Here is a 20,170-nt window from a genome sequence, read left to right as displayed (position 1 = left end):
TCGTGGACACTGTTGTAAGATGAACTTATTACCTCTTAACACAAGTGTGTCACTAGGTGTATAGTTTTACATATCATACCTTATAAGAACTTTTTCAATATAGGCATATTGTAAAAGTCCAAGAATGCCTTTTAAACGATCATGATAGATCTGTATGCCTAAAACAAATGATGTTTCACCAAGATCTTACATTTCAAAATTACTAGATAGAAATTATTTGGTTCATGTAGCATATCCTTATTATTGCTTGCAAACAATATATTGCCCACGTACATAACAAATATAACAAACTTGCCCCCACTAAAATTGACATATATGCACTGATCAACGGGATTCTCTTTAAATCTAAGTAAGGTAATCACTTGATCAAATTTTTGGTACTACTGACGGGATGCCTGTTTTAAACCATAAATGAACTTTTTTAATCTACATACTAGGTGTTTTGAGTCTTTAGACTCAAAGTTTTCTAGTGGCATCATATATATAGACTCCTTTATGTCTCCATTGAGGAATGCAGTCTTTACGGCCATTTGATGCAGCTCCAAATCATAATGAGCTACAAGTGTCATGATTACTCTAAGAGAGTCTTTCATCGACATAGGTGAAAAAGTCTCCTTGTAATCAATATCTTCTTTCTAAGTGAATCCCTTAGCAACAAGACGAGCCTTATACTTTTCAATATTGCCCCTTGAATCCCGCTTGATTTTAAATATTCATTTACAACCAACGAGCTTCTAACCTTCAAGCAATTTGACAAGTTTCTAAATGTCATTATCTGCTATAGACTTCAACTCTTTTTGTATGACATTAATCCACCTTCCAGGGTTGGAGCATTGTTTGACTTTTTGGAAAGATGTAGAATCACTTTCCAATCCTATGTTAAAATCATGTTCTTGAATATAAACATAATTACGAGAATTTGTGGTTCTCCATTTCCTCGTGAATTACCTTAAAGGCACTTGTGTTTGAGGTACTTGCTCATCAATATGAGACAATATTTCAATTTCAGTGGTAGACAACTCCAATTGCATTGGAGATTTCATGGGAATATCTTGATTTACTACTCACTGGATATGTGATACCCATAATGTATGGTACGGTAACCGCACCGCTACTGATTGTACTAGTAGTGACCATAGGAGGAGTGCTAACATATTCCTCAAAAGATACTTTCTTGACTTTATCACTCTTACTATCCTCAATGAATTTTGCATTTCCTATTTTGAAGATGGATCTATTAAAGGGATCATAAAATTTATACACTCTTGACTTCTCAGAGTAACGTATAAAATTACAGCTAACTATTCTTGAGTTCAGTTTTCTTTCATTAGGTCTGTAGGGCCTACCTTCAGTTGGACAACCCTAGACATGTAAATGCCTAATGCTAGGCTTCTTACTTATCCACATCTCGAATGAGGTTTTAGTTACTATCTTACTAGGAACTCTATTAAGTTGGTAAACTATAGTCTTGAGTACTTCACCTCGTAAAGACTCTGGTAAAGAAGTGAAAATCATCATACTTTTTACCATGTCTTTTAACTTGCATTATGTTGTAGGTTCTAACTCTATGTGACTCAAAAAGCTTGCCTAAAGGATGAATTAGTGAGATCCAAAGTCAAAACATGGTAATTTGGAATATGAGGTACTATATTGAAGTGAATAGCTGATGTGTTTAATCAAATATATTTCCTACTTGGATTAACAGTCAATATTTGCTTGAAAAAATGTCGAAGAGTTGTTTTCACTGTACCATTATTGATCTAGTTTTTGTACTGTGATATTTTCTTCTTCAATTGCTTTTACTTGTCTAATATTTTCAAATTAGAAGGCAAAGGACTTCCTGAGGTGATGTAAAATCATTTTTGTTCCTACCTTGTTATTTGTTAGTATCATCTCATTTATATCTTTATTTCTACGTTGTACCTTTACAAATTCACATTGATCTAGATGGTAGATATGAGTTTCGGTTCATAAAGGATGTGTTAGAGTGTATACTAAAAGCCTAACTTTTTGTAAACATTTATTTTGAAATAAAGAATCACATTAGTCAAATGTCTACATTTATATACTAAGTGTAGTTGTTCAATTAATTTATATTGTAGATAACATGGTGTGCGGTGTCACACACAGAAGATCATGTTATCAGTTCCTTATAAGTTATAAATAGTAGCTCACGACTAAGATGGATAGGAATAAACTATTGGAATAGTCGTAGTGTAATTTGGTATTAATTTATCTTGACTATAAAATTACACTAGTACACTCTGAGTGTATTGAGCAGGACTATTTGAGGTAGTTTCTTTTTATACTGACTATATAAAAGAGCAATACCTCTGTTATTATGGAAGTGTGTACTCTTAATCATGATATAATAACAAGCACATATACTTAATACTTATTTCTTTAATTTATCAAAGGGTGTGATTTAACTCGTTAAATCAATAGGCTTGATAAGTTGGGAAATGATATTATTTATACTGTGTGTTGTTGATTATAGAATGAAACTATATCCTAGTAATCTAGGTTGATGATGTCCCCTTGAGGAGCTCATAAGGATTGTCATGTAAACCCTGCAGGTAGACTTAGTCCGACATGACGATAAGGTTGAGTGGTACTACTCTTGGAGCTAGATATTAATTGAGTTGTCAGTAACTCATTTAATTAGTGGGCATTCAATATCTTAAACACAGGGAGACTAACACACTCATGATAAGAAGGAGCTTGTATAGTAATATGGGATTGGTGCAGTAGTGCAATAATAACTCTTTAGTGGAATGAGATATTATTGATGAACTTGAGTTGGGTGTTCGGGGGGAACACGGGAAGCTCAAGCTCATCGGGAGACCAAAACCAATTCCTCCTCTCGGTCCCTATTATAGCCTCTTATTTATAAAATCTTATACCCACCCAAACCCAACTTCTTACCCACCTTGAGGTGGTCGGCCAAGCCTAGCTTGGAGCCCAAGCTAGGGCCGACCAAACCAAGACTAGATGGGTTCAACTGGTGGTCGGCCCTAGCTTGGAGCCCAAGCTTAGGTGGCCGACCACAATAAATTAAAAGGGGATTTTAATTTAAAATCTTTCCTTATATAGAAGCCATGGTTTTAAAAGAAAGTTTAAAATTTAAATCTTTCCTTTTATAGCTTTCTACAAAAGATTAAAAGAAAGATTTGATATCTTTCCTTATTTGTAGTTGAAAAGAAAGATTTTAATTTTGGAGAAAACTTTCCTTTTGTGTAACCATCTACATGTTTTAAAAGAGAAATTTTAATATATAAAAGTTTCCTTTTATAACCAACCATGAAGGAAATTTTAAAAGAGAAATTTTTATTTTAAAAATTTCCAGAAACAAATTAGGAAGTTTTAATTTTGTGTTTAAACTTTCCTTATTTGGAGGACTTGTAGGGGCCGGCCACAAGATGGGTTAAAAGGCAATTTTAATTAAATTTTCCTTATTAGCCATTGACAAGGAAAATAAGGAAGTTTTAATTATGTTTAAAACTTTCCATATTTGTCAAGACTAAGGAATATAAAAGAAAGGGTAGAGGTGTTTCACCTAACAACAACACATCTATTATTTCATCTCCTCTCTTCCTTGGTGTGGCCGACCCTCTTCCATTGCTCTTCCTCTTCTCTTCTTCTTTGGTGGCCGACGGCATCTAGTCTCTAGGAGATTTTTGGTGGCCGGATTTTGCTTGGAGAAGAAGGAGAGATAGGAGACATTATTTCTTAGCATCCCTTGGAGCTTGGTTGGTGGCCGAAATTCTTCATCTCTAGGAGATTGTTGGTGGCCGAAACTTGCAAGGAGAAGAAGGAGGCTTGGGTGGATTTTCATCTTGATAGATCGTCACTCACACGACGTCCTAGATTAGAAGAGGAATACGACAGAAGATCGTGAGGTCTATAAGCTACAAAAGGTATAACTAGTTTTGTTTCCGCATCATAACTAGTTCATCTTTTGTATGGATTTAGAAATACCAAACACAAGAGGTAACGATTCTAGGTTTCAGATTTATGATTCGATTTTGTGTTTCTTTTGTTTTTTCGATCTTGTGATTCGATTGTTCTTAATGGTTAAACCTAGGGTTACTATAAGGAGATTAAATATTGAATTTCGTTGAAAGACTTTGTCTAGGAAATGGTGGATGATCCCATACCCAAGAAGGCCTAGTGCCTTGTCATGTTTAACTTGGAAATTGATCTCTGAAATAAATATTTAATCAAATTTGTAACATGGGTGGATTTGGATTAATAATGTTAAGCATCGTTTGCGATCCAAGTCTAAACCTCTAAGAACAGATAAGTTGAATTTGGAATGAATAATGTTAAGTTCTGTTTGCAATTCCAAATTTAATTTCTAAAGAACACAATAGGTTGTTAGAAAAGATTCAGGACTTGTACAAAATTTTTGTACAGGGAAACCAGTACGATATTCCGGGTAGCAACCAACAGGATGCTCATCGATATATACTAACTGGAGATATTAGAAAATGTATCCTTAAACCACAAAAAAGAATTTCAAAGTAGGAATCTTATTTGTGAAAAAAGAAGTGGCTAGTTAGACTAAAATTTATATATGTTTTACTTGATTACAGTCTTTTTTGAAACATAATTAAAAGTAATTTAGGAGATTTGAGTGGTCCTATTGATATAGTTACGTATAAAGTTTAACAGAGGTACAAGTTTCATACAACCAACCTTAAACTATTGAGATTGACATTACTTGTCGATGCCATGATGTTTGTTTAAAACCTTTATTTTCTAAAATTTTCTCCAAATTCAAGCTTCATGTTTATTCTATTAAAACTCTCATCAACTAGCATAATATCAAACAACATTCTCCATTTTATTCTATCTAAATCTTTATCAACTAGCATAACATCAAATCATATACAAAGGAGACCTATTTTGAATATGTTGACAAGTTCATGTTGTCCTGATGGTGAAAATTAGTACCTTTAGATAATTGTATTATTTTAACTAAAGGTATTACCAACTAGCATAACATCAAATCATATACAAAGGAGACCTATTTTGAATATGTGCTTGTTTATTCTCTTGAATATTATTGCTCTGACTTCTTTTCCATGTGAAGATTGTAAGTATGTTCATATTTATTTGATTACTCATGCATATTCTCAAGAATGTTTATTATACAAGAATCCAATAATTTTTACACATGCGAAAAAAGAGTACATTGCCTATCTCAAATCTTCTGGTTACCAATCAGAAAAATGCAGGCACCTATCGAAGAAATACTTACAATGCCGAATAGAAAGGTTAGTTTGCATCTAGTTTAGCTTTTTCCCTCTTAATGGAACATTCTTGAGATAGAAATGAGTGCAAAAATAAGTCTGTTAATATCTTAGCTGTCTTGGAAGAAGTCTATTGTGTCACTTGTGCTGGGCTACTGTATAATTTGAATACTTAATTCTATATGTATCCCTCTGCTTGACGTTATAATTGTTCCTCTTTGAAAGTGCCCTTAATCTTAGTCCTTTATCTCCTATTGACTTTATTCACATATTATTAGTCTTGATGAAGCTCATACCTCTTGGGTGCTTGACAGATGAGTAGATTAGAAATCTTTATTTTCTTAAACACACTAATAGCTTTATTTTGTTTCCAGAAACTTGATGGTGAAACAAGTCCTATTAGAGCTTGGTTTCTGCAATGCTACAACAGATTTATCCGAGAAGCCCTTGATCCCTCCTTTGAGATAATAATTGTTGATTAAGAATCACCCACTAGTGGGAATTACATGAAGCCCTCAATCAAGTTGTATCCGCTATTGCTTGAATCAGTTGATTAAGGTTGCAAATTGAGCCTACACTTTCAATAAGACTAGAAATTTTATCCTTTAATCAAGTAGTAGCTTCTTGATGGAGTTTATTTAGCATATGAAAATCATTTAATATTTATGGTTTGTTGTTCAATTTTTTTTTGACCTCATACTTGTTATAATTTTTAGTTTATAATGCATTAGACCTTATTTAACATTATTTAAATTTTAAAATGTGTATTTAAATACATATATAATAAGTAGTCTTATTGAAGAAATTACAGTGCCAAAGAGGGGCATTATTGTAGTCACTCAAAGGTTTAATATCCAAGTTAGCAATTTGACTCAAGTAAGTTTTACAATAGCTTCTTTATATAACTATACTTACATGTTAGATTTCCACTTGAATTGTTGTTAATCAATAGAATAATGATGCAGTATTACATGTTAGATTTCCCCTTGAATTGTTGTTAATCAACAGAATAATGATGCAGTATTTTTGTCAATATAAACATTTCTTTTATTTATATGATTGATTTTACAAGATTTGACAACTTTTTTTTATTCGTATAATTGTAGATTGTGCCTTTTGTATTATTAGCACTTACAATTTACTTGAAAGTTGTTTTAGTGTTCCCCTACACAATGTCAACAATTGATGCAGAACATAAAGATAAAACATAAATTATCATATCTTTGCATATTCAAAAATAAAATCTCAAATTTATGTATGCATTTTAAATTGTGAAACCATTCACAACTCTGAAAGAATAACAAAGGCATACATATGGTAACTGTTGTAAAAATATATATGTTTATTATTCTTTCAGAACAAGTTTTTTTATACATATAATAGTGTTTTTCTTTTGATATCAATAGGTTATTGATCTCTTGGTGTCTTATCAAAGGGGTGGAAAGATTGGACTTTTAGATGGAGCTGGTGTGGGGAAGACTAGATTTATTATTGAACTGATGATCAACAATATTGGAAAAGATTGGCATGAAAGAATCAGCAATTGAGAAAGAGAAGTCCAATGAAATCCTACAAGTTTAAGATTGTGATGAGACTTAGGTTGACAATAATTAAGTGCAAATCCTATATTGCATGAACCACCATCACAAGTTTCTAGTCTTTTAGATATTGTTCATTAGTTGTAAATGGAGTTTATTTATTTATTTGTATTGGGATAAATTTTATTTGAACATGAGACATATTTCTTCTTTTGTGATTTTAATTCTTGTATAAGTAACATTTTAAATGGCATTGATGTAGGGAATATTCTTTCTTTTGTAATTATAATTATTTATTATATATTTATATTGAAATATGATATATTGGTATTAAAAGATAATAGTTTAAAAGACAATAATTTTAAACCGTTATTGTCTATCGCCCTCAAAGACAACGGTTAAAAATCGTTGTCGTAGTCCCAAAAATTGTTGCAACTGACAGTGTAAAAGTGCTCTAAACAACAACAGTTTTAAACCGTTGTCATAGCCCCAAAAATTATTGTAACTGACAGTGTTATTAAAAGTGCTCTAAACAACAACAATTTTAAATCATTGTCTTTTCATTCAAAGATAACGGTTTAAAACCGTTGCAAAAGTGTTGTCTTTTCATTCAAAGACAACGATTTAAAACCGTTGTCGTAGCCCCCACTTTTAACAACACTGCTAGTTACAACGATTTTAAAGGGCCTATGACAACGGATAAAATCCGTTGTCTTTTAACGTTTTTATTGTAGTGAGCATGTGATAACACAAGGAATAAATAGAAGCAAGCGAAATAGTCTTTGTAAAAATCATGCAAACATATGATAATGTGGTATCAAAAAAATTAAGCAAGTTCTAAAGTAACATTAACTACAAGTGTATCCATCACACATAAATGAGAATAATAGGCTTAGAAAATCCTCAATAGGTATACAAAAATTATCATCTCAATCTGTCAACATGAAAACCATTACCAAGTTATAATCACATGTAATCCAAGAATCCAATCATGATAATAAATCTCCAACTTTGACAATCAAATTTAATTACTTTTCAAAATTTCTAAGATGATAAAAAAAATGCATAGGGAATTTATTATGAAACCCGACAAGACAAACTAAAAATAAACTACCAAGGAAAAGCAAACAAAGCAAAGAAATATATGTAAGCAGAAAGAAAAAGAGAAAGTGAGATAGAATATACTCCCCTAAATTTCTAGTGGTCGAAGTTGATTAAATTCCAGAAGCCAATCTGGAAGTGGGATGATTGTAAGTAAAGTGAGGCTTGCTCCGTCTAACATCTTCTCCTTAAAAATTTTCTCTGGTTGTCGAAGACGGTTCAGTTGGAATATCCACTCCAGAAACTTCTTTATTGCATACAGGGTTAGGGGCTAGGGCTTTCTTCAAATGATAGAATAATGCATCCTTACGTGATTGACTGTAAATGAAATGCCTGTAAAAATTCTATGCACGAAAAAAGAGGATGCAATTCATGCGCGCATGCTATGTTTGATAGGCTAGAAATAATATCAATATGAACAGAGCATGAATTAAGAGATATGTTACATCCAATAAAATCAGAATGAAGTACCTTTATAGAATTTTCTAAAGATTCTAAAGAAATATTGACATTACCATACTGAAAGGTACCTCGAGGGTCTAAAATAGTGAATATTGCATCATCTTGGTCAAGTAAAGGCTCTAGCTCTAGTTTAGGTAGTCGTGCACTCAAAGGAAATGATTCTTGAGTCTTCCCTACACTTCTTTCATTAATAAGTGCAACAACAGATTCAACTAGCTTAGGAGGTAGTATAATCAAAAGAAACAATTCTTGATGCTTTGTCTCTACAACACAAGTCCCTATACTTCCATCCTTATCAACAATGCTTACAACATCAAGAATATTTGGAATAGCAATATCATCAACAACAATATTATCAAGATCAATTACAACATCACGATATAAAAACTAGAAGAGTCCTATAGAGTTGCAGAATTAAGGTCAAGAATATCACAAACTATACAATTTGTTTCCTCAGAAATTGATACGATGTGTTGATCCGATAGCAACTGTAACTGTGCCAATGAATGTGTCTTATCCTGGAACTGTGTTTTTTGATGTTGCCAGAATCATTGCGACTACTCCCTAAAATTCTGCTTAGGCTGATAGTACTAAAAAAAGAGTTGATAATATTGAGGCCATTCAGAAATCCCTTGTTGTGTGTTTCCTATTCCTGAATCCTGAAAATGAATTATATCTGTCCTGCTAATGAATCTGATAGTACTGAGGATCATCTTAATGATACTAGATCCTAGTCGAAATGACATTGGCAAAGGAATGAACATCTTTTGCAATCATCGATCTAGTCCCAAACTGCTAATAATTTGCATCAATCATCTCAATAAATTCCTTGGCCAAAGCAAATATCTTGTTAACTAGAGCCCCTCCACTAGCAACATCAATTATACTCCTATCTATGGGACACAATCCCTTATAGAAGTATATAATCAGTAGGTGATCGCTAAGATGGTGCTGAGGGTAACTAGCAACAAGTTCTTTAAATCTCTCCAAATATTCTTGTAGCGGTTCTCCTGTGAATTGTTGAACTCTACAAATACTCCTCCAGATAGCAACGATCCTAAAAGAAGGAAAGAACCTCACCAGAAATGATTTCTTCATCTTAAACCAGCTAGTAATATAATTGGACGAGAGACAGTACAACCAATCTTTTGCTGAATCCGCCAATGAAAATGGAAAAGCTCAAAGGTTAACATCATTTTATGATATGCCATGTGATTTCAATGTAGCACACACCATATGAAATTCCAATAAATGTCTATGGGGATCCTTATCAGAAAGTCCATGAAACTTCAGTAATAAATATACTATTTGCCAAAATTCGAAATATGCATCCAAATTAGAATAATGGATACAGAAAGACTCATCTGACAAGTATGATGCCCAAAACTTTCCAAGATTTTTTTCAATGTTGTCCTCCATGATGCTTATTAATTATGAGGTCCTGATCACACTGAAACTCTGAAACTACTGATGATATATAAGAGATTTCTTGGTCTTACCTAAGAGATTAACATAAACAAGATCAAAAGACATAGGAAATATATAAGATAACATGCATGCATACAGACGATTAATAATGAAGTCCTAATTAATAACATTTTTTATTTTTTTTGCAATCATCAAAGAAATAGAAATAAGAGAGAATAAAATTAAAAAATAAAATAAAATGAAAAATATTTAAAAATTGAGAAGGTGATCCAAATGATGAAATGTGACCAAAATAAATCTTTAAAGTACAAGAGCAAAGGGAGATACTAATCGTTACAATGAAAGAAAAATAAAATAATAAAGCAGAAAAGTAAGAACAAAAAAAAAAGATAAAACTAATTTACAATCTAAAAACAAACGAACATCAATAAATTCCCTGACAACGATGCCAAAAATAATATTGAGCGTTTGTCACTCGCTTATATCAAATTAATAATTTCTAGTCAGCCAAACCCCTTAACCTACACTAAGATAGTATAGTAGAGGACCGGGTTGTCTCTCACGTGGAACTAATGGTAGGATATTTATTTTCAGACAAAATTGAACCAAGAGGTTTGTTTTGGGGAGTTGTTTTCTAAGCCTAATGTAATAAATAAAATCCTAACTAACCAACAACGATGAAACTATAGCATCGTGTCACTCTACGCTACAAGTATCACCTTCTATAGAATAAATATGCATAAATGAAATTAGCCAATAAACCTTGCTAACTATCGAAGACTATTCCTACACAGCATTGTCTCACTATGCCACAAGAATCATTATCAATAGGCATAACATGAAACAAACGTAATTAACACAAACATGCATAAGGAAAACAACAGTCAAACAAAGACAATTGACTAAACAATTTAACAACAATTAAACAAAACCTAACTATACATAAAAGCTAAACTTGTACCACATTATTATCCTATGATATAAGATCAACAAGCATACATAAATGAAACTAACAAAGTGCAATAACAAATAATCTATCATGCATAAAAACATAACACATAAATCAAACAAAAAGAAACTAAATTAACCAAACATGAAATAATCAAATAAGAAAGTCACTAAACTATCAAAACCACTCTTCCACGGTCATACCAAATCAACTACCCTCCGCCGTCACACGAAGAACCCAGAGATATGACCACTAGCTCTGATGCACAGCAGTAATGACGGCCGAGTTGATCCCGAACAACTATGGAATGTGCTATCCTGACCTTCACTTATCTGACGAAGTTGAATTTGCTGAGGGAATTAAGATGAAGAATAGTGATGTGCTGGTGCTACCGGAATCAAGAAGAAAGAACAATGATGTGCTGCCAGAATCGAATACACACTGAATTCATTTGATATATTCCTATTTTCGAAACTGCGTATACAGGAGTTGAGCAGTGAGGATGATGTAGCTTCTACTGGAGATAGATGCCCACACCGAGATCGTTGGAGTCTCCTTCTTCCGCAATCCATGTCATAGGGAATCCACCACAGCGCTCAGTGATGGAAGAAGAAAGACTCACCGGAGAAGATTAGAAATAGCCGGCTTCCTCCTCTGTTGAGATCTCTGCTTCCGCAACCACGTCGCAAAATATCCCCTCTGCGGTATGGACGAAGATGGAATGCCTTGCCGGAGCAGAACCACTCCGGCAAGGAAGCCCTAGATTGAGGCCGCCATCACAGATTCGAAAGATAAGGGGACTCATCGCCAGAGCAGAGCCACTCCGCCATCATAGAGTCCTTTGTTGAGGTTGTCGCTGCTCACATGAGCCGCCAGAGTTGCTGTCGTCGCCAGACTAGAGCAGATTGGAGGAGAGGGAAAGGGGCGTTAGAGTGATTTGGAGAAGACAAGGAAAGAAGAAAAAAATGGCAGTGTCGTGCCCGAAACCAGAATTTGCCATTTTAAGCCTATAAATGAACCGGTATTCTTTTGGCTTCAATTGAACTGAACCAAATTGGGAATTCCTTTTAAATCCCCAATTGAACTGAGCCCTAGACGCCAACCATTGTTCACCTTGAACTGAATTCCCTTTTAAAGCCGAGTGAAACAATTGCTTGAAGCAGTCTAAACCAGACTGACTCCAAACCAGACCATTGAACCTAAATGAACTAGTTTAATTGAAACTCTTTTTTGGGCTTTTGAAATTGGGCTCTGAAATTAGGCTTTGAATTTGTGTTTCTTCTTCACTTAATCTCCTCTATACATTTGGTAATTGAATCAAACTAGATTAGACCAAATCGTGATTAGATCAACTCGGTATTCCTCCTTTTAATTATTGTCTCCCTCAATTCTTGCAAAATAAAATATAATCAAGTAATAGTTATAATATCCCTCAAATGATATCGAATTGAAGTGAACACTACAAAATATCCAAACTCATGAAACATACTAAAAACCTAGTTTTGAATACAAGAGATGATAAAAACATCGAGAAATAACACTGAAATAACTTGTCCAAATGTTGGTTATCAAACATCTATGGTCGCATGATTAAACTTCTTGATGTAAGCCCGGAGCATTTCGTTAGGCCCCTGCTTGAGCGAGAAGAGACTCAAGGGGTCTTGTCGTAACGACAACTACTAGTGAAATGGTAAGGAAAGCATTATGGAAATCCTTAAAACATTAGATGGATTCAGCCGGCAGTCGCTTAAACCACCTTTGTGCCTAGCTAGAGAGTGTAGAGAGAAACACTCAGTATTTTATGCCATCCATATATTTGTGAAAGAGGAAGGCATTTTCAAACTTCAGGAGATAGTCTTCTGGGTCTATGGACCCTGCATATTCCCCTATTGCCAGAGAACAGTAGTGTTTAGGCAGTTTGTCGTCCAACACCCCTGGTAGAATGGCGTACCAATCCGTTTCGGAGAACTGCTAATGATCGGGTCTTTTCGCTTGCATAGATCTCGAGCAGGTGTATCCCTAAAAGATGATCCTTGGGGATGCTCCTCTCATCCCATATGCTCAGGCGGCATGCAAAATAGCGCCCGGTGATACGCAGGCGATTGGGGCACGAACGATAAGTGGATTGGTGGAACATACAGAGGCACCAAGCCAACCCCCCCCCCCAAGGGATTGATTGGCGCTCTGTTTGACATACCACCCACGCCACTCGCTCAATATGAGGGCCTGTTATTGACGCAACAAGGTTGTGCGACAAAGTACTGCCAATTGCTACTTGTTGTTGTTATTGCATCAGTTTCTGTGTTCGGGCATTGATTAATATGTCTAGTTCCTCTTGTGTTAAGGTAACCGTGGTGAGTCATCCAACTTCTTCCATCTCTGAGTTTCAGATTTAGGCAAAGATTCCCACACAGGGCGCCAAATATGATCCTATCCGAAAGATGAAGAGATGACACACTAGGCAGGTGGTTGCGAAGTTAACTGAACAAAGACTTTAGATGGGAGCAGGGACTACGAATAGGAATGAAAGTTCTTCCTATGCACACTCGAGAGAGTTGACAAATGTCAACGCTAAAAACTACGTAAGGGGTCCCTGACGAAAGCCCTCCGACACTCAAGTCAGTACGATGTCCGAGCAGGGAAATTGAACAGTAGCTATGTAGTAGAGAGTGTTAAGGCCTTTCAAAGCGTAAGTGTCTCAAAAAGTATCTTCCAAAACGTACCTTGTCATTGGAGAGGACTCCCCTTTATATACCACGTCTCATAATCTCCGCAATCATGATGTGGTAGAGAATGTTAGATGTCAGAAGTTGTCGAGTAAGGAAATATATATTCTGGGAAGCGTATAGTCATCATTCGAGAAATATGTAGGACCCTTGGAAGCTGGCTTGAGGGGGTGAATAACCTGCACAATAATAAACGAACCTTTCTCGATCTTTACAGTTTGATTAAACTAACACTTGCACAAAAGAATTAATAAGCTAATTAAAGAAAGAAGAAGCTCAGTAAGAGTTACTTGGTTTGCAATTAGGGGATTACTAATCCAAGGAAGTTGAAAGCTCATTAAAATCTGTTGTGGGCATAGAAGCCTCTTACAGTTGTCAAATCTCACAACTACAAAGTTAAACTGAATTAGAATCGATTACAAGTGTTGTATAGAGCTACTAGGATCATGGTTATATTTATAGCCTTGGTCGGGGTGCCTAGAAGGGTTCCAGGTGCTTGGAGGAGGATAAAACTGTCTTGATATTAACTTAGAAATCTTTCCAGTTTCTTCAGTTAGATCAGCGACCTTAGTTTGTTCCTTTCAGGAATACGAACTCACTGTCGCTCCTCCAGTTGCTTACCTCAACTTATTTGTCAAACATTTGTCCTCCAGACTTGTTTGGACTTTCTCTGCTCAGTGTCTAATCACCTGATCTACTAAGGCCTTTTTTGCAATGCTACATTAGCCAACAGCAATAATAATAATACAAAATGTTATGGTAAAACTAAACTTAGAATCACCAAGATCCGCTGGTCCGGTCGACTGTGCACGGTCGACCAAAAACCATCTGATCAACTTTGCTTGGAGTTCATTCCTCCGAGACTTCTCATTACCTAAGGTTATCTCCTCCTAGGATTTTCTCCATCTGGCTTCACTCACCATAACTTAAGGTTACCTCCCCCTAGGATTTTCTCCACTTCGCTTCACTCACGAAGACTCAGTATTCGGCTACCCAGGGGTCATGTCTTTCAGACCTATCCACCTGGCTTCCATGATCTATCGAGATTTTCCTTCCTTAGCCTACAACTAGGACTCAGTATCCGGCTACCCATGGATCAGTCCTCTAGACCTATCGAATCCACCTGGCTTCCATGATTTATCGAGATTTCCCTTGCCTAGCCTACAACTAGGACTTTCCAAGACTAAGCTCCATTAAACACACTTAAGCATATTTGTCGGACATTAAAACCTTGGAGATCAATCGCACTAACACACATGTTCCTAGCGAGTTATTAGGTGAAGCTATTCTTACTACAGTCCATTCTATCAATAGAATTTCATCTTCTATTACATCTTATTTGTCTCCTTTTGAAAAACTATTTGGTTTCGTTCCTGATTATTTTGTCTTAAGAGTTTTTGGATCCATATGTTTTGTCCTCCATCCTCCTGTTAAATATAGTAAGTTTAGTTCTCGGTCCGTACTTTATGTTTTTCTTGACTATGGCGAGGGGCAAAAGGGACATAAATGTTATAATCCAGTTAGTCAAAAACTCTATGTCTCATGTCATGTTATTTTTCTTGAACACATCACATTCTATTCTATTCCCTCTGACACTTCTAATCTTTAAAAATCTAATCTCACTCATATTGATCCTTTTTGTACTAACTCTGATGATATGTCATCTCATGTTTCCCCATAATTAGACCACCCTAACAGCTCTTCTTCTAATGATGCTATTTGTAGGATTGCCACTTACATAGATTCTGGTCATTAGCTTCCCAATGATCCCTCTACTCCTACTACTTCCCATGATGCTCCTGTGATAGCGGATCCTCGTTCTTGTTACCATCAATGATCTTGTTCAATTACCTGATTTTGTGCATTCTACTTATTTTGGTTCTTTTTATTATTTTTTGGCCTATGTTCACCAATTGTCTAAGCCCTCCTCTTATGGAGACATTGTTCTTGATCTTCTTTAGTAGTAGGCTATGGCAGAAGAACTTTCTGCTTTATATCAAACAAGTACTTGGGATCTTGTTCCTCTTCCTTTGGGGAAGTGTGTGATTGATTCTCGATAGGTGTATAAGATCAAAACTAAATTTGATGGGTCAATTGAGATGTATAAAGCTCGTTTGGTTGCTAAAGGATTTCCCCAACAGTATAGTATGGATTATGAGGAAACCTTTGCTCTAGTTTCCAAGCTTGTTATTATCCGTACTCTCATTGCAGTTACATCAGTTCTTCAGTGGTTTATTTTCCAAATGAATGTTAAAAATACTTTTTTAATGGAAATCTTTAAGAAGAAGTCTACATGGTGCCTCCACCAGGTGTCACTCACAACCCTGGTAAAGTTTTCAGACTAAAGAAGGCTCTTTATGGCCTTAAACAAGCTCCTTGAGCTTAGTTTGACAAGTTCTCTATTGTGATTGGATCTCTTAGATTTCTTCCTAGCCAACATGACTCTGCTCTTTTTGTTCATTGCATTTCGTCAGGTCACACATTACTCTCTCTTTATGTTGATGGCATGATTATTACAGTAGATGATTTAAGTGGAATAGAATAGTTGAAATTGTATTTGGCTTGTGAGTTTGATTTGAAAGATTTGGGACTTGACGTGATTTATTCTTCTCATGACTATCTTCTCTCGCAATCTAAATATATTGGTGATATTTTGGAGCAAACTCATCCATCCAACACTCACACTGTTGATACTTCTCTTGAGGTTAATATTCGGTACTCTTCTACTGATGGTGTTCCCTTGCCCGATCTATCTTTATATCTCACTCTAGTTGACAGTCGAGTATATCTCACCATCACTAGACCTCACATTGCTTATGATGTACATTTTGTCAGCCAGTTTATTACTTCTCCCACTTCAGTACATTGGGGAGCTATGCTTTGTATCCTTCAATATCTTCGAGGTACTCAGTTTCATAGTGTTCTTTATCGTTCTACTTCTATCTTAGAGTTGCGTGCCTATTTAGATGCAGATTGGAGTAGTGATTCTACAGATTGTAAGTCTACCATAGGATTTTATATTTTCTTGGGAGATTCCCTTATCTCTTGGAAGAGTAAAAAAGCAAGATGTTATCTCTCATTCTTCTACTGAAGCAAAATATCATGCTATGACCTCTACTATTACTGAAATTGTTTGGTTACGTTGGCTAATTACTGATATGAGTGTTTTTCTCTCGAACCCTACCCTTATGCATTGTAACAACTCCAATGTCATTTAAATTACTCGCAATTCTATCTTTCATGAACACACCAAGCATATCGAGATTAATTGTCATTTCACTCGCTATCACTATTATAATGGCACAATCACTTTACCATTTGTCTCATATTCCATGCAAATTGCAGACTTGCTCACCAAGATGCATTCCATTGCACGGTTTCAATTTTTGATTAACAAACTCTCAATGCTTTCTGTTAGCGCATCGTGAGTTAAAGAGGGATGTTAGTATATGATAAATTATTATATAAGGGTGGATTAGTCTTTTGTTATTTTGTTATTGTCTATTTATTTTTTCTTTTCCTTTGTAAAGTCAAGTTTTTACAAATTTGCTAATCTTCTTTTATGGCTACCTTTTTCTCTCATTCTCTTTATATTACCTTTTACATTCTATTTGCATTCTTTACTTTGTTCACACCTGAAACTATCTCCCACATGGAATTGGCTCCATCCACCATTACAATTGCACAAGGAGCCGAAGATGTTGTTCGACGACATTTCGTAGGTCCCTCTTCCACATGGCACAAAACACTTGTTGCACATATTTGCCTTTTATTCCACCACACAACCACATCGAATTACTCTTGACAAACACACAAAAGGAGGCAACCAAATCAAATGATCCTTGTTGGATCAAAGAGAGGAGGCACCGAAGAGAGGCCCAAGGAGTGGAGAAAGCAGGTTCCCTACCTCGGTTCTGTGGGAAGCGGCAAATAATTGGAGAGTGAGCAAAGTTATAAGAATTAGGATTTAATAGAGAAGAGTCACCTTTACTCACGAGGAGAAACATGCATCCCCAATCCTTTTATTTACCTCCATTGATCCTGATATAACCGATGAAAGAGAATCTCCATGTAGTACCTAATATTGTCGGGCTATTGGGGCCAAGGGCGACAGCATTTTTACCTTCACTGACATTGTCGGGTTGTTGGTAGGTAAGTTGCTGGGACGTTGGGAGTGCTCGGGAGAATATATATATTCCCGAGCATTGTACTGTGAGAAAATAATCCCTCCACGTCATTAGTTTTTTTTATTATGTTTTATTATCTTGATAATTGGTTATTACTCAGTCTACCTATCTTTATGGATCTAGATCCTATTTTTATGGATCTCATCTAGATCCTATTTTTATGGATCTCGTGGTTCATGCTCTTATCATTTATGATGCTATATAAAGGGTCGTAGAGGCATGTACAAAGCATCTCGGTGTAAGGTTTCCTTTCATAAGTGAAGTTCCTACTTGTCCTATTCTTCTTGTTTCTTCTTGTGTGCTATGTGCTTTGGGTGTGCTATCCTATCCGATTCTAGGCCAACATTTGGTATCAGAGCCTTGGCAGTATAGAACACCCAAGAATCCACGATTCAACAAAAAATGTCTAGCATCCCACAAGTTGCTGTGAAGGAGAACGGCGTAGTGTCATTTCCCTATCCGATGCTAAGCCCTCACAATTATATTGTGTGGGCAATAAAGACAGAGGTGATCCTTGATGCCCAGGGAGTTTGGGAGGAGGTGGAGTCAGTGGAAGGAGCCCAGGTGGATGCAAAGAAGGATAAAAAGGCACATGCATACATCTTGCAGTGTGCCCCCGAAGACATACTTCTCCAGATCGCAAAAAGGAAGACGGCGAAGGAAGTCTGGGACAACCTCAAGACGAGGTACCTTGGAAGTGATCGAGTTAAGAAGGCACGCGTACAAACGCTGAAGAGCGAGTTTGACGCCCTCCGGATGAAGGAGACCGATACGATTGATGAGTTTGCTGGCAAACTCAGCGCTATGAGCAGCAAGTTCTCCGCTCTTGGTGCCACGCTTGAAGATTCATCTTTGGTAAAGAAGTTACTTGATTCTGTCCCTGATAAGTTTTTCCCTATTGTAGCCGGCATTGAGCAGTTTCACGATCTTGAGACGATACCATTTGAGGAGACTATTGGGCGACTGAAAGCGTACCAAGAACGAACACTACGTCTACGCGGCAACACCAACAGCACTGAAGGTGAGCTCCTACTTACTCATGCCGAATGGCAAATGCGACAGAAGGGGGGAAACGTGGACACTTCGTCAGGAGGCAAGGGGCGTGGATCCAGCAACCCTAGTCGTAGCAAATGGCGTGGGCATAGGCGAGGGCGCGGTCGTGGCCGTGGTACGCCGAGCCAAGACAGTGCAGGAGGCACTAGCAGCAACGGCAGAGGCACTCGTGACAAGAGTCGTATAAAGTGCTTCACTTGTGAGAAAATGGGGCATTATGCGTCCGAATGCTACAACAAGCGTCGTGATGATGAGACTCACCTCACTTGCGCCACCGATGAAGAGCCAGCACTGATGATGACCGTGCCCCACGAGGAGTCTGACACTAGGCGTGAGCGACAGGATACCATTCTGCTCAGTGAAGATAGGTTGCTACCGGAGATGTACCGCGACATTAATAAAGGAGATAAAGACGTCTGGTACCTTGACAACGGTGCGAGCAACCACATGACTGGCCATCGCGAGAAGTTTCAAGAACTAGATGAAACCATCACCGGGAGGGTGAGGTTTGGCGATGGATCAACCATTGAGATCATGGGCAAGGGGACAGTTGTGTTCGAATGCAACAATGGCGATCGGAAGGCTCTCCATGAGGTATACTACATTCTGAAACTTTGTAGTAATATCATAAGTCTCGGTCAATTGACAGAAACTGGGAACGAGGTGTACATGGAAAAAGATATCATGAAGGTGATTGATAGGAGCGGGAAGCTCTTGATGCTGGTAAAGTGAACACAAAATCGCTTGTACAAGATAACCTTGAAGACATTCAAGCAAGTCTGTCTCCTAGCAAGCCTAGAAGACCCAACCTGGTTATGGCATACAAGGCTCGGACATGTCAATTTTCACGATTTGAAGCTGTTAGGGGAGAAGAAATTGGCAGTTGATGTGCCTCCATTGCCCCAGCCGAACAAGCTTTGCGAGGTGTGTGTGATCGCCAAGCATGCAAGGTCGCTTTTCCCGTGTCAAGCAAACTTTAGAGCAAAGAAACCGTTGGAACTTCTCCATGCTGATATTTGCGGACCAATTTCACCATATACACTAGCCGGTAACAAGTACTTTCTTCTAATTGTTGATGACTTCACAAGGTGGATGTGGGTGTTTATATTGGCAGCAAAGAATGATGCATTCCGAGCATTCAAGAAGTTCAAATTCTTGACAGAGAACAAGACTGAATATAAGATCAAAACACTCCGAACAGACCGGGGCGGCGAGTTTCTATCCACGGAATTCACTCAGTTCTGTGAAGATGAAGGAATCGAGTGACATCTCACGGCTCCCTACACAACCCAACAAAATGGTGTTGTGGAGCGCCGTAATCGCACCGTAATGGCTATGGCAAGATCTCTCCTCAAGGGTACACATATGCCGGCAAGGTTCTGGGGAGAGGCGGTTAGGCATGCTGTCTATCTGCTAAACTGTCTCCCAACTAAGGCGCTAGGAGAGCGCACGCCATTTGAAGCTTGGATAG

The 20,170-nt window shown here is 36.8% G+C and overlaps 1 protein-coding gene across 1 annotated transcript; it reads left to right on the top strand.

The window, feature by feature from the left end:
• Window positions 1-18,048: 18,048 nt before the first annotated feature.
• Window positions 18,049-19,965, top strand: LOC122031635. Its single transcript, XM_042590726.1, has 3 exons — window positions 18,049-19,132; window positions 19,349-19,422; window positions 19,558-19,965. Exons 1-3 carry the CDS (start codon window positions 18,049-18,051, stop codon window positions 19,963-19,965), a joined length of 1,566 nt encoding a protein of 521 aa, XP_042446660.1.
• Window positions 19,966-20,170: the final 205 nt, after the last annotated feature.

This window comes from Zingiber officinale, chromosome 11A (genome assembly GCF_018446385.1).
Source record: "Zingiber officinale cultivar Zhangliang chromosome 11A, Zo_v1.1, whole genome shotgun sequence".
Lineage (NCBI taxonomy): Eukaryota > Viridiplantae > Streptophyta > Magnoliopsida > Zingiberales > Zingiberaceae > Zingiber > Zingiber officinale.
The sequence above is the reverse complement of the archived record's forward strand: the minus strand, read 5'-3'. Positions and strand labels throughout refer to the sequence as shown.

What these genes read in the sequence shown, in the direction of transcription:
- LOC122031635 (XM_042590726.1), top strand. Translation starts at nt 18,049, where the DNA reads ATGTCTAGCATCCCACAAGTTGCTGTGAAGGAGAACGGCGTAGTGTCA. An exon ending in CGTCTGGTACCTTGACAACG is followed by an intron (nt 19,133 to 19,348) that starts GTGCGAGCAACC and finishes GTCAATTGACAG; the next exon opens with AAACTGGGAACGAGGTGTAC. An exon ending in GCGGGAAGCTCTTGATGCTG is followed by an intron (nt 19,423 to 19,557) that starts GTAAAGTGAACA and finishes CACGATTTGAAG; the next exon opens with CTGTTAGGGGAGAAGAAATT.